This window comes from Acipenser ruthenus, chromosome 6, assembly GCF_902713425.1.
Source record: "Acipenser ruthenus chromosome 6, fAciRut3.2 maternal haplotype, whole genome shotgun sequence".
Lineage (NCBI taxonomy): Eukaryota > Metazoa > Chordata > Actinopteri > Acipenseriformes > Acipenseridae > Acipenser > Acipenser ruthenus.
The window spans coordinates 13,563,381-13,578,313 of NC_081194.1; the positions used below are offsets into that span (position 1 = coordinate 13,563,381).

A 14,933-nucleotide genomic window follows, 5' to 3' on the forward strand; every position below is an offset into this window, starting at 1 on the left:
GCCAAACTAACTGCAAACTTACTTTAACCTAGAGTAGTGAATATATTTGGCTACAACATGTGTTTGATTCTGTTTTTTTTTTTTTTTAGCTATACCATTTTAATTGTTTTTATTAAACAAACATAAAAACACCTTAAGAGATACAAATGGCAAAATCATAGATGAAGAGAAAAAGGTTTTACAAAGGAGGATACAGGCAACATGCCCCACATGTCGACCTGTTTCTATCCAGTTTTAAATAACTTTAGCATAACCGAGGCAGAAGTGTTAAATGGACTAGGAGCTCTTAAAATAAACAAATCCCCTTTGCTGGATGAGTACTCCCAATAGTATTCAAAGAAATGAAAAAGTTATCTACAAACCACTAACCAAGATCATGCAACAGTCTCTTGAGACAGGGGTTGTACCGACAGACTGGAGAATTGCAAACGTAATACCGATCTGTAGTGAAAAAATTAAGCTGACAAATGGTTTGTGATTCAAAAACACTTTATGTACAAGAAAGGTATACCTCCAATACAATCATATAAACACGATATTTAAACTGACTTTGGACAAGGCCTCAGTACAGCTCAGTGCATATGTTTGTATCAGAAAGCATAGGTATCCATGGAGTCAATTTGAAAGAGATGAAAAGACTGACAAAACTTTACAATGTTTGGCATTTATACCTTTTGTAAGCAATTGTTGACTCCACTCCCATTTGTCTTACTTCTGTCCAATGATAGGGGTTTCCACTCTATCATTGCACATTCCCTCTGCAGGGGAAAGGGGGGGGGGGGGGGGGGGGGTTGATTACCACGTTGTACATAGCAGGGCGCATCCATCTTGTCTTTCAGTTCCCCTCTCCCATCTCACACTATCTCTGCTAATCTGCCTTTTGGCGTTTAGCTCAGACACCTATCTGTGACTTTGAGTCGTGTTAGGCTATGCAAAACTGCACATACCTGGTTCTGCCGATGGGAAATGAAAGAACTCGAAACTACAATACTGTATAGAAACTTAATATAAAAGCATATTAAAGCAATTGAATTAGTAAAACTTATAATTAATAACATAATTAATACCTCATGCAGAAAGCCATTACTACAGATCCACAAAAAGGGAGACAAAATAGAACCAGGTAACTACAGACCAATAAGCCTGACTTCTAATATATGTAAATTTATGGAAACTATAATAAGATCCAAAATGGAAAATTACCTATATGGTGACAGTCTCCTGGAAGACAGTCAGCATGGTTTTAGGAAAGGGAGAGCGTGTCTAACTAACCTGCTTGACTTTTTTGAGGATGCAACATGGATAATTGCAAAGCATATGACATGGTTTATTTAGATTTCCAGAAAGCTTTTGACAAAGTCCTGCATAAAAGATGAATTCTCAAACTGAACGCAGTAGGGATTCAAGGAAATGCATGCACATGGATTAGGGAGTGGTTAACAGGTAGAAAACAGAAACTACTGATTAGAGGAGAAACCTCAAAATGGAGTGAGGTAACCAGTGGAGTACCACAGGGATCAGTACTAGGTCCTCTGCTATTCCTAATCTACATTAATGAGTTAGATTCTGGTATAGTAAGCAAACTTGTTAAATTTGCCGACAACACAAAAATAGGAGCAGTGGCAAACACTGCTGAAACAGCAAAGTCCATTCAAAATGATCTAGACAGCATTCAGAACTGGGCAGACACATGGCAAATTACATTTAATAGAGAAAAGTGTAAGGTACTGCACACAGGCAATAAAAATGTGCATTATAAATATCATATGGGAGATACTGAAATTGAAGAAGGAATCTATGAAAAAGACCTAGGAGTTTATGTTGACTCAGAAATGTCTTCATCTAGACAATGTGGGGAGGCTATAAAAAAGGCCAACAAGATGATCGGATATATTGTGAAAAGTGTTGAATTTAAATCAAGGGAAGTAATGTTAAAACTTTACAATGCATTAGTTAGACCTTATTTAGAATATTGTGTTCAGTTCTGGTCACCTCGCTACAAAAAGGATATTGCTGCTCTAGAAAGAGTGCAAAGAAGAACGACCAGAATTATTCCAGGTTTAAAAGGCATGTCATATGCAGACAGTCTTAAAGAATTTAATCTATTCAGTCTTGAACAAAGAAGACTACGCGGCGATCTGATTCAAGCATTCAAAATTCTAAAAGGTATTGACAATGTCGACCCAGGGGACTTTTTCGACCTGAAAAAAGAAACAAGGACCAGGGGTCACAAATGGAGATCAGAACAGAACAGAAAATAGGAGGCACTTTTTTTACACAGAGAATTGTGAGGGTCTGGAACCAACTCCCCTGTAATGTTGTTGAAGCTGCTTGATGAGATTCTGGGATCAATAAGCTACTAACAACCAAACAAGCAAGATGGGCTGAATGGCCTCCTGTCGTTTGTAAACTTTCTTATGTTCTTAATCATTTGTTGGCTCCAACCACATTCCCACGTGTTTTGACGGGGAGAAATTTAACCCCCTCCCTGCCAACCCAATATTCCTCACACGAAACACTGCCACAATTATGTTAATGTATTTTAAGTTTTAATTGTTTGGGATGTGCTAATAATTAATTTGACAATGAGACATGCCAGAGCTGCTTAAATAACATTTATCAACTGCCCTGTGAAGTACTATAAAGTGATGTTAATGTGTGAGTTTGTACTGCACTATTGCCTACAATACTCATGCGACAAAGCAGTTATTTTCAGTTCAGATTATAGGCCTATTCATCCTCCTAATATAATATAATATAATATAATATAATATAATATAATATGATATAATATAATATAATATAATTATCTTATTATATGACTTTTAAACTATGACACTGGATCTTTAACCATAAAACCCATCTGTCTCAGTTTGCAAAGGTATGGTTACACAAACAAATGAAATTAAGGACAGTAGAAAAAAACTTAATTTGATTGAATGTCCTTAGTGCAGTGGTTTATTTCTTGATATCTGGTTAACAATAAGCAAATTAATCTAGGCTATGCACTCTTGAAGGGGTTTGATATAGAACAGGCGTCTCCAGCCCTGGTCCTGGAGAGCCCCTATCCAACAGGTTTTATAGGTGTCATCAGTGGCTAAAGATCTGGAACACCTGTTAATCTTGACTAATTAAGCCAATAATTGGTTCAATTAAGTAACTGAGAGATTGGTTGAAACAAAAACCAGCAGCCACAGTAGCTCTCCAGGACCAGGGTTGGAGACTCCTGATATAGAACATACATAATACAAGAGAGCACTGGGTGTTTCAGCTAATAATGGTAGGAAAAACAGAGCAAATACAATAAATGTGTTCTTTTTATCAAATTCCAAATGACTACACAATTAAAAATACAATTATTATTATTATTATTATTATTATTATTATTATTATTATTATTATTATTATTATTATTATTATTATTATTATTCAAAATAATGGAAGGCCTGTAACTAATGTCAGTATTTTCTATAGTTTTAACACATTTTTAACAGTATACATAGAAGACCGAACAGAAAGTCATTAAAGATGTTATCGGCTATACTAACCTAACAAGGCCAAGTTGATAACAGACCAGTGTTTCCATTGATTTTTATATCATACGGGTAGTTGTACTAAGATGGGCCCATCGCAGCGCTGCATTTTACTTGCGACAATTCGCAAAGTATACATCTTGTCGTATGTACTGTGAAATATTTCACCGATCTTTAGGTTTGTAGCCCCTTTAAAACAGACTCAGACACAAGATCTGCTGTGTTTGAATATTATTATTTATTATTATTATTATTATTATTATTATTTGTTTATTTAGCAGACGCCTCTATCCAAGGCGACCTACAGAGACTAGGGTGTGTGAACTATGCATCAGCTGCAGAGTCACTTACAACTACGTCTCACCTGAAAGACAGAGCACAAGGAGGTTAAGTGACTTGCTCAGGGTCACACAATGAGTCAGTGGCTGAGGTGGGATTTGAACCAGGGACTTCCTGGTTACAAGCCCTTTTCTTTAACCACTGGACCACACAGCCTCTGTGCAGTTTTAAAATTTACAGAAATAAAAGAAATGAAAACAAAAACAAAAACCTAACTCACGCTGGAGTACTTACTAAACTTTTTAAATTTCAGTCCCTAACTATCATCGGACGACTAAGCCGTTTACCAATTAGAACAAAACACCACACAGGTTTCTTCACCATGACAGCCTCGTTTCACACAGACTGGAGACTGTCCTGAACAAACATGTTTGTCCTGCTTTATACCTGCCTGCTGATTGCAGGCAGGTGACCTTCACTGGTAATCAGAGCCAGGTGAACCCCATCCTGGCTCACTCCCGTGGCATTCTGGGGGATGTAGTCTTTTGGCCCCTCCGTGACCTACATCTTCCTCTCTTCCTCCCCCTAGTCTGCCACAGTACTAAGAGAAAATATGTTAATAAAGAGAGCCACAATATACTCATTTAAATATTTGTTGTGTCATCTTGGCGAGATCTTTAGAATTGCGAGAGTCGTGCAACATTTTGTTATGAATAGATAATGAAAGGCAATTTAATCCCATCAGATTCTATAGTGGGGCACCCACCTTCACCCCTTTTTGTATCAAAAAGCTTTTCATAATCATACAGTAGCCCGTCACTAAACCGGACTTGTTTGTCCGACAAAACGAGGTGTCGGGTTTAAAATAAATACAATACAATCGCACACACATACATTTATAGTGCTCAATGCATTTTAAATGTATAAATCATTACGCTGAAATAACACGAATGTGTCCTGGGTACACTACACATTACATGATGTAAAAATATAAATCTGTACAGTAGGCCTATACAGTATTAAAACCATATGAATACCTAGCACACTTTCTTTTTACTTTAGCCTGTATCATGCTGCTGCATTGTACATATTAGTGTACAATGCAATATTTTTATTATTATTTTTAACATGGCCTAATTAGTAGCCTAGACAATTAACACAAAATAGATCATGGTGCAGCATTGACAAGTTATGATATTTACAGGAGGACAGTCAATTCTCGTTAATACAAATGTCAAGGGATCAGCAACAGATTTTGCATTATACCACTAATTTGTATTATCATAAGTAGCCTGTAAGCCAAATGTATACTGTCAGTTTTTATTAACTTAGTCAGGGGTGCAGCGCTAAATTGTGCACAATTACAAACCACCTGCACATTAATAGAATAGGTGTGTTTCCTATTCCTATACAGATGTTCAGAATGAGCTGGAGGGGTTAGTGGCAAATGTGTGAAGTTTATTGCTCCCAACCTGTTGGGGAAACCAGAAATGTTATAAAAAATTGTTTCCAAGGCTTGTAAGTACACCCTAATTTTAGGGAAAAATAGGTATTTGGGTGTTCACCTCAAGAATGCATTGAGTACAACTGGCAACACACGAGAAAAAGCAGACTGGGAAATGCCAGCAACAATTGCGACTGTTTAAAACGTTCTTTCAAAAGTTCTTAACAAATTGATGCAATTGTAAGTGTCGCAATTGCCGGCAGCTTTAGTGCATCTCATTATAATATTTGAGAACCCTCATTTGCACTCCACCTCTCCACCCCCTTTTTGCGAATGTATGCAGGAATGCCCATAATGACATATTCACCTAAGGCTGAACCGCAAAGCAAAACTGATGCCACAAGTCGCTTACAGCATTTGCAACTAGTTTGAGACTATTGCAACAGCCGCAACACTTTACTACCCCACAGTGTTTTTGATCAAACAGCCACAGTATTTTATGTATGTAAGCGTTATGCCTCATTAGACCATAGATTTCAACATGATAGCCATATGGAGTTTTCCCTGTAAAAGCATCAATGTGGGAAAAGCATCAGCTGAAGACCTCTGTGTTGAGTAATTCTCATGTAGATTCCACAATGTGCTGAAGCGCCTCCACGGGCATCCTGATATACCATGGTTGTTTTTTTGCCGACATGGTTGACTGGATTTCACACAGCTGCTCTTACACTGAGTTCTTTTGATAAGGGAATAACTCAGGTTTTTCAGTGCTGAAAAAGGGTTTGAAAAACAGGTTTGTAACTAAAGAATGGGCAGAAAAATTCACTTTGGGTATATGACTATTTTCCTGGGGACATGGTAGCATGGCTCAGAACAGTAGATTAGTGGTGTTATCTGTGGCACTAAGACTTATGTACACCCCCACCCCCTAAAATGTTGACTCCATCGAGTTGTATTGTTCAGTGGTGTATGCCTAATGTTGACCCCTCCTAAGAAATATAGTATTTAACAAACTGCAGATGTTTCCAAAAATCTAATAATTGAGATTTAAATTTAAATATTCAAGATACAAATGTGATTGTTTCAGCTAATAGTCATAGAAATAAGTTAACTGTAAGATAATACTATAGATGAAGCCAAGTTCTTAAACAAACTCAACTTTTGTATAAATCAATTCTCATCTAGCTTCTGTTCAGTCAGTTTGTACTCCTTTTGCAGACATCAGCTGTCTATAATTACAGCATTAACTTAATCTGACTGCACTGATGCTCGGTAACTACATTTCAATTTAGTTTGTCTCAATCCAGTTGCATTTCATTGATCCTATTATGTTCTATAGAAAAGGGAATTACTTTTCAAATACTGAAATCCTTCTGTCTCTGAGAGAGCTGGTAATACAGTATTTTGTTTGTTAATTTGAAGTTCTCTCTTTCTGAACAATCTATATAAAGAATACAATACGAAGACCTCAACTGGTCAAGATGTTTTTATTTGTCCATAAGGAAAAAGGTGGGTACAAAAAAAAACGCTTTTGGAAACCCAGGACCCATGGTTTGGAACACAGGTGATGTAATTGTTATCCATTAGTTGATAGTATTAAACATCACTAAGACCACCTTTTAGCATTTCAGTTGTTTGAACATTTCAGTTTGAATATCTCTCCATCAAAATCATCCAAAGCAAAAATTGCTTGTCATATCTTTATTTTAATTTTTTTAATTTAGTAATTGCCAATTATTTTATTATTTTCTCCCAATTTGGCATATCCAATTATTTTTAGGCTCAGCTCACCGCTACTACCCCCGTGCTGACTTGGGAGCGGCGAAGATGAACACACGCTGTCCTCTGAAGTGTGTGCCATCAGCCGACTTCTTTTTTCACTCTGCAGACTCACCGTGCAGCCACCTCAGAGCTACAGTGTCGGAGGACAACATAGCTCTGGGCAGCTTACAGGCAAGCCCGCAAATGCCCGGCCAAACTACAGGGGTCGCTGGTGCCCGGTGAGCCGAGGACACCCTGGCCGACCTAAGCCCTCCCCCCCTGGGCGGCACTCAGCCAATTGTGCGCCGCCCCCTGTGAGCTCCCATTTACGGTCGGCAATAGAATAGCCTGGACTCGAACCGACGACCTCCAGGCTACAGGGCACATCCTGCACTCCACTCGGAGTTGCTTGTCATATCTTAAGGAATTTCCATTATGCTCAGCAGTGGATTTGGAGTGGAATTATTGTTCTTTTGTTGCATCTTATATAACACCATCAAATGCTTTTTATGGATATTTTTTGCAAACCTCAGGATCAGCATTGAACTTCTAAGCTCTAGGTATCTAGTTATCCCTGTTACACACTTTGTCCACATTCTGCTTGTTTTCTAGAAGGGGACCCACAACCAATAGCAAGCCTATTCTCTTTCTTCTCTGTTCCCATTACAACAAAATATAGTCCTATTTAGAAGCCAATCACTGCCCCATAGTGTTGGACTGTACACCATTTGATTGAAAGATGATGATGAATAAAATGAATTCAGCAAGCAGCCTGGTGGCCACCCTAAAATCTGCTTGATCCAGATGATGGTCATATGAAGCCATGTGGAAGGGTGGTGGGCAATTTACTGACACACACGGGAGACAGAAGTTTTATTTGAAAGCACCGCAATGGTGCCCAGTTTTATTAGTTTTGAAATATTTTTCTTTTAGCCCTCAGAGGGCGTTGTTGTCCTTGGCCTGAGTACCGGCAACGGTACACAGGACCACAGGAATACCAATACCGGTAAAACTGGCGCACTCACAGGTGCTCAAACTAATAATGAAAACCAAAGGCAAAAGAAAAAAGGAAAATAAAACACAGTAATAAAACTGCAAAACAAAAGTGCTGCTTACACAGTGCCCCCACTGCCGCTAAGCCAGTTAGAACGGGCCACCGACTGACACTCAGTTATCCTATACACTGGGGTGGCCAGAGTTCCCCGTACAAACACGTCCCCTTGGGTACGTAATTATTTATTTCTTCTGCGAGAGAGAAAGGAGACACACAGGGTTTAAAGATAGGCTAAGGGGAAATAACCAGCACCCCTAGGTCATTTTACTTACCTGAGTGTACGTTTTCCTGACAGCCATTTTCTTTGCCCCGCTTTCCAGGTTCATCGACGGTGTTGGCCGGTCGGCAGTTGGAGGTCCGGGCGGTGGGCGTGGTGAGGTCCGCGGCGGGTTCGGGCTGCGAGGGAAGTGAACGTCGGGGAGAGGGGTCTCTTGGGACTCCATGGAGCTATCAGAGACCGATTCCTTCTTTTTGGCTTATCCGCCATTTTGGACAGTAACTTTTCACTTTATTTATTTATTTTTTTGAGAACTACCAACAGGAGGGGACTGCCTGGTGTGGTTTTTATTTTTTGTGGCTTTCCCTATCTTTTGATTTTTTAAAACTTGTTGCTGTGTGGTTTTTAGTATTCTATTTTAACCCTGTTGAGAAACAATAAGAAAAAAATTACCTATCCAAGCATTCAGTGTGTGTATTGGAACCCGGGGATAAAAAGAACCTTCATAGGGGAAATTACTATCTACTCAGTCATCAAGGTCCTTGTCCTTGCCAAACCCAATGTGGCGTAGTCGTTACAAATTCTACAAGCAGGTTTACTACGGTTACCCCTGGTCACCCCACCCATGACATACAGTATATTGTAGCACATACAATCTGGATGGTTTATCTAGGGACCAGAGGGGCTTAAAAAAATCAATATCATATGTGCCCTTTCTAAGTTTGAAAGCTAAAGCCTATGTTTTAAAGGTTTGCTCCAGAAATGTCTGAATGACTATTAAGTACAGTACCATTTTAGAAATGTCAACTTTGAATAGAGCATGTTGTGATTTTCAGCTGGTTATGCTGGTATTCTAAAAGTCTTCAGTAAATTGATTGTTGTCTTCTGCCTCTGGTTGGATTCAATTGGCCAGCTGGGTAGCCAGTAAGAAACCAATTCATGTCTATACCAATTTCCAACTCTTTCAGGTCACTAGATCACCAGGCATTTCTAAATATTTATAGATTACATTTGACTTCAAACTAAATAATGCTCTCAATCTAAATGTGTATTAATAGGCTAGAACAAAAATGTATAAAAAAGCAAATAAGTCTGTTATTCATATCCTTCATGTTCCATTAATGTGCTATATTGACAAGTGCTCTTCGGATAAACAAATCACAGCAGGGACATTCTGACAGGGGAAAAAAAAAACATAAGCACAATCTCCATTCATCTATATTTGGTTGTATAAAACCACTTAGGTAAAGCTAGTTTTTACAGTGTTGTTTTTTTATAACTTGCTTCCTAATGTCCTAACCCCTCTTCTTCATTGATAACACACACGTGAAAAAACAAATTGAAGAAAAATCAATTTCATTAATAATATTATATTCATAATACAACAGACCATTGCACATACATACACAAAGATCACAATCTCAGACTGCATTCATTTATGGGTTGAAAACTTAAATAAAATCTACAGTTTATCTGACTACACTCAAATGAAACCTGAAAGATCTGTTTCATTTCACCTGAACATCTGCTCTTTGCTTCAAGAAGAAATCTTATCTTATATACCAAAGCCTCCTTTAAAGCAGACCAAAGAAAACACCAGCTGGACTACAGATGGTTAGAACACGTTTATCATCTCAAACACAATTCTAATCCATATGACAGAAAGGTGTATAGAACTAGTATACAGTAGAACACTACCTGCTCTACAAAACATTTTGAGGATCAGGTGGTGTGAAAAATGCTTCTCTAATTAATGCCTTCAGTTCTTATGCAAAGACCCACCTTTTTCACTGTTGGCAGTATATTCTATATTGAAACATAAAATACAAACATCTTCAACAGAATTCAAGTTGATGATATTGATAATATTACTGGTGCCAAGTAGCTACTGTGCAGTTATGCCGCATTTGAAAAATTAAGCTGACTTTAATGTTTAGCATATACAGTATATGTTTGCAATTAAGAAACATGATGGTGCAATAAACTGTATTTGAACTTACAATACATTGTAAATCAGTTCACATTAACATAAGTCAGTCAAGCTCACTATTACAATAGATTAACAAAACAGTCCATTAACTTCATTACTGCTCATTTATTTGCAAAGTCAGTTCCCTACTGATACAAGCATTATTATATTACTCTCAATTTCAATAGGGTACGCAATGTTTTACTGATCCACTTAACAATGAAATCAACCCAAAAAACACATTCAAGATAAAACTATGGATCACATACATTACAGACCTGTACATTACTGGAAAAGGGAATTTTAGTTTTGTATAACATACCTATATTCTGATTAGGCAGGTCTAATTTAAATAAAATATATATTTTTGTCAATTAGGACTTGTTTCATATCAAACATCATAATTCAGATTAATATCAAGCCCCTGAAATAACTTTTAAATAGAATCGGTTCCTCCAGATGGCAGCAGCGTCACGTTGTTATTTTTCCAGTGGTGGAGAGCTGTCCAATGTACTGCTCTCACTCTCAGAGACACGGTAAGCCTACAAAATTCTAACATGTTGCTGCCAGAAAGTTAAAGTATAACTTGCATGTATACAAAAGGTTTAAATGATTTAAAAAGCATGCCTTATGTTTATTCTAAAGTAAATTATTTTTTAATCATTTACACCTTTTGTGTACATGCAAAAAAGTCTATTATTCTTGTACACTGCAGTTATACCTCCTTTCAAACCTATATATATATATATATATATATATATATATATATATATATATATATATATATATATATATATATATATATAGGGTGCAGTGTATAGACTATATACCTATATCTACATTTTATTTTACATAATAATATTTTTTATACAATATTTATGATGGTTTTAAAATCTGCAAACATACATTTTTCATCTGCCACCCCTACATAGGGAAGAAGTAATAGTAGTATTTAATAAAGCCCCGAAATCGTCTTTAAGACCCTAAAGAAGCATGATGTCTGTTATGCTTCTTTGCCACATGTTCACCAAAAAAACAGAATAAATGTACCGGTACATGTTTTTCTTCCATCTATCATTTTGACTTCGAGCTTCAGTAATCTTATGAAAGAGCTGAGGAGGTGGAGTGGGGCTGTTGGCAACAAATGTACAGGCAAACTGAGTTACAAATTCATTGGCCTTCTTGTTAAACATTTCGTGAAACAGGTCTGATGATAAATCTACAATACATATATGTAACTTTTTTTTTTGTTTGTTTTTTTACTTAATCTGCCACACATAAAGTTACTGGGTAAAATATCTGCAGGGACAGAGCAAGTGTAATATTAAAAATACCTGTCATCGTAGCTGTGATATGTCTAATTGTTTATTCATATGAATCACTGCATAGAAAGGATAATCTTCAGTACCAACACCAGTCTAATGGCTGCTGCTAAACAGTAGTCTACAGAAACCAAATCTGGGTGAAAATTATTTTTACAGTTTTTAATATTAATTTTGTTATTTTTGTTATGGAAGGGGCGACAGGAGTTTGTCTTAAAAATCTAGTTCGAGAGCAGTATTAACTTGGGCGTATCGATTAGCATTTAACTGCTGAGCAAATAGATGGAATCAATTATCTTGTGATTCATAAATTACGACTTCCTCAACTCTGTACCCTGCAAAACGTCGTTTAAACCCATGTAGTTGACTTACAGTAACAGGTAATCATTCAAGCAACTTGGCGTTGACAAACACGTGCATTTAATCTATATTTATTTTCGAACTTGAAAGAGAACTGAGAAAGCTGATCTTGGCTGCAAAGTTACAGTGCTGACTCTCCATCTGTTTTCCTTCCCCTATGTGTTATGATGGTTGAGTCCAGCTCCTTCTACTGGTAACAGGCTGTCTATTTTATTTTCTCTCCTATTCTCTGTAACACATTCTGTCTCTGCTTGGATCAAGCCAGCCTCTAGGATCTCAGCGCTGTACAATCTCTTATAACTGCAGTGGCTCTTCTCGATGATATGAGAGCTGATCAAGGCGGTCCCACGCACCATAGGCATCAGATCTTTTTGCCAAAACCGGATCTCTATGCATTTTTCTGATCCTTGAAAATAAAACGAAAGAAACCCTTGGCTGCGTGGAATAACAACAGACATGACTGCGTTGAGGAAATTGAAATATCTCCTGCTTCTTTTCACAGGTCTGATCACTGCAGCTAACGGTAAGTTTCATGGAATCCTAATTACTGTGTTCTAAGTCTGAATGATTGCAAAGAGGTGCTTTTGGTGTAAAACTCGCCTGTGGTACAGTTTTATTCACACAGTGCTTTTAGAATGGGGTAACGTCATCTATTTAGTCATGTTATACTTGTTTTGAAAACTTACATCTTATTATATATACGACCATAGGCATTTGCAAACAAGAATGGAAAGTCCCATTCTAAGTTAATTCCATTTGTGTTTTTCGATCAATCTCAGGGATTTATTTGACACTACTGTTTGGATGCACGTATAGTATGTATAGTATTTAAAGGACAATGTGAAAGTCACATTGTTTGCTCATTTTCGAAGAGACCACATCAAAATGTCCCACATGCTTATAATTATATGCATCGCGAGGAACCCTTATTGCAATAATAATGGGGCCACTTAAAGGTTGCACTGTACTTCAGAAATCCCCGATGTCAATAATAATAATAATAATAATAATAATAATAATAATAATAATAATAATACTTTTCTTGCAAAGTTTATTTTTTTTAATTCGGTGGATCAAGCTATATGTGCTACAATATTACCTACATATATTTACAATCCACACATTTCATAAGTGTGAAGAGCATTACCAATGTGTAGTTAATTTTATCTGAAGTTAACTTGGATACGCACGATTGTTAAACTTCTAAAAGAAAACTTTTCAACTCGAATGGCACTGTTTAGTTCCTTCCATTAGTTATAACCCCATAACCTACAATTTGAACATAACAAAATATTGAAATATACCTAACGGTGATAGTGATTTGTAATATACATGTAATAAGATAGTCTGGGCTTGATTGGTGGGTTGCATTGCTTCATTAATGTGTGTGTGTGTGTGTGTGTGTGTGTGTGTGTGTGTGTGTGTGTGTGTGCGTGTGTGTACACACGCACACACAGTTTATAGCATTAATTCACTGACTGGAGCCTTATTTTGCTTCTGTTTCATGTATTCCATTCCAGCACTGTTAGTTATACAGGCGCTGTTCATTGCAGGAATGCTTCTCTTCTTACCAGTGCTTGGCAGTGTAACACATAGAGAGAGCCTTTTCATTGTAATCCTGCTGGCAGCAGTTCATGTTCCGTTTTTTAAATAGCCTTGCATTTCATTTTGTCGACTCGTGTGGTAGAACTGATCTTATATAGCCTGCAGAAGATCATTTTTTATATAAAAAAAATAGTGGTAATGGACAACACATATTGCCTCTGATAGGTTTGTGTTTCCATACTGTAGATACTATCTGCTTATATATCTATCTATATATGACATGTTACACTTTTGCTCTCTGTACGGTAAATGTTTATGATATTATAATAATTTACCATTATTACATATTCATATACCATCATAAGGGATGTGATGGCTTGGGCACGAGTTTTTAGTAAAGTTAAAGCAGTTTGCTGACGTGCGTTATATGTTTACTGCCTACTGACTGTACAGGCATTCAATATAAAGCAAAGCTATATTAGTATCCTACTGACGTATTTTTACAGTATGAATTGATTTGCCTGAGATGTAATACGATTTACAACAACTGCTCAAAGGCTGAAGATGCAGGCTGTGTTTTTACGTGGCTCCAATAAGTGACTGGGACGTCTATTCTATCGATTGTAATGAGTTTCCACATTTTATAAATATTCCCATACATTTCCAATACAGGTCAAAATCTCAATCAATTCATTCTTCATGCCATTCCTATTAAAAGGATGTTGCATTGCAGTATTTTTACGTAGTATATTATTATTGTTGTTGTTGTTGTTGTTGTTGTTGTTATTATTTCTTTGTATCTGACCAGAATGTTTGGGCTGACCAGAATGTTTGGGGGGGGGGGGGGGGGGGGGGGGGGGGGGGGGGGGGGGGATAGAAGTCCAACCTTGACAACCAGGCATGCAAAGCACTGCTTCTAAAAAACAGACTGTGCGTTATTTTAATGAATATGGACATGTAGCTATTAAGATAAAGTATACGTCATTGCATTTTGGCATTTACTGCAAAGGCTGTTTTGCATTATCCTTTTGTTCACCTTCATTACCTTTATGACTTTATTTATTCGGTTCCTATTCCTAGTCAGTTCTGCAGACGGGTTTCATTATTTGTACAGAACACTCAGAAACCTATTATTCATAGATGCTCATTTCAATATTTTCATTATGATTACAATGTTTGAATGACATCGTTGTGGCTAGAATTAGTGATGCTGTGGGCATTTCCACTGGTTCTCAAAGCATGCGAAGGAATCATTAGTTGTGTCACAGCTGTGCTATCAGAGTTAATGACAATGACTGCTGCTATTCCTTGTTCCAAGGCGTGTGGGGAGTTTGGGAGGACAAGCGCCAATTAATCTAGTTTTATCAGGCTGCATGTTAACACATTTGCAAAAAAATGTTGTTATACTTTACAACTCGTTCATATTTATTCAAGGAAAGGTCACTTACA

General features: G+C 37.2%; 1 protein-coding gene across 1 annotated transcript in view; it reads left to right on the forward strand.

The window, feature by feature from the left end:
- Positions 1 to 12,183: 12,183 nt before the first annotated feature.
- Positions 12,184 to 14,933, forward strand: part of LOC117411047 (CUB and sushi domain-containing protein 1-like) — a 615,018-nt gene continuing 612,268 nt past the window's right edge. Inside the window, exon 1 of the mRNA XM_034921683.2 lies at positions 12,184 to 12,462. Coding sequence (XP_034777574.2) covers positions 12,396 to 12,462 — 67 coding nt within the window. The 5' untranslated portion in view covers positions 12,184 to 12,395. The remainder of the gene's footprint in view (positions 12,463 to 14,933) is intronic.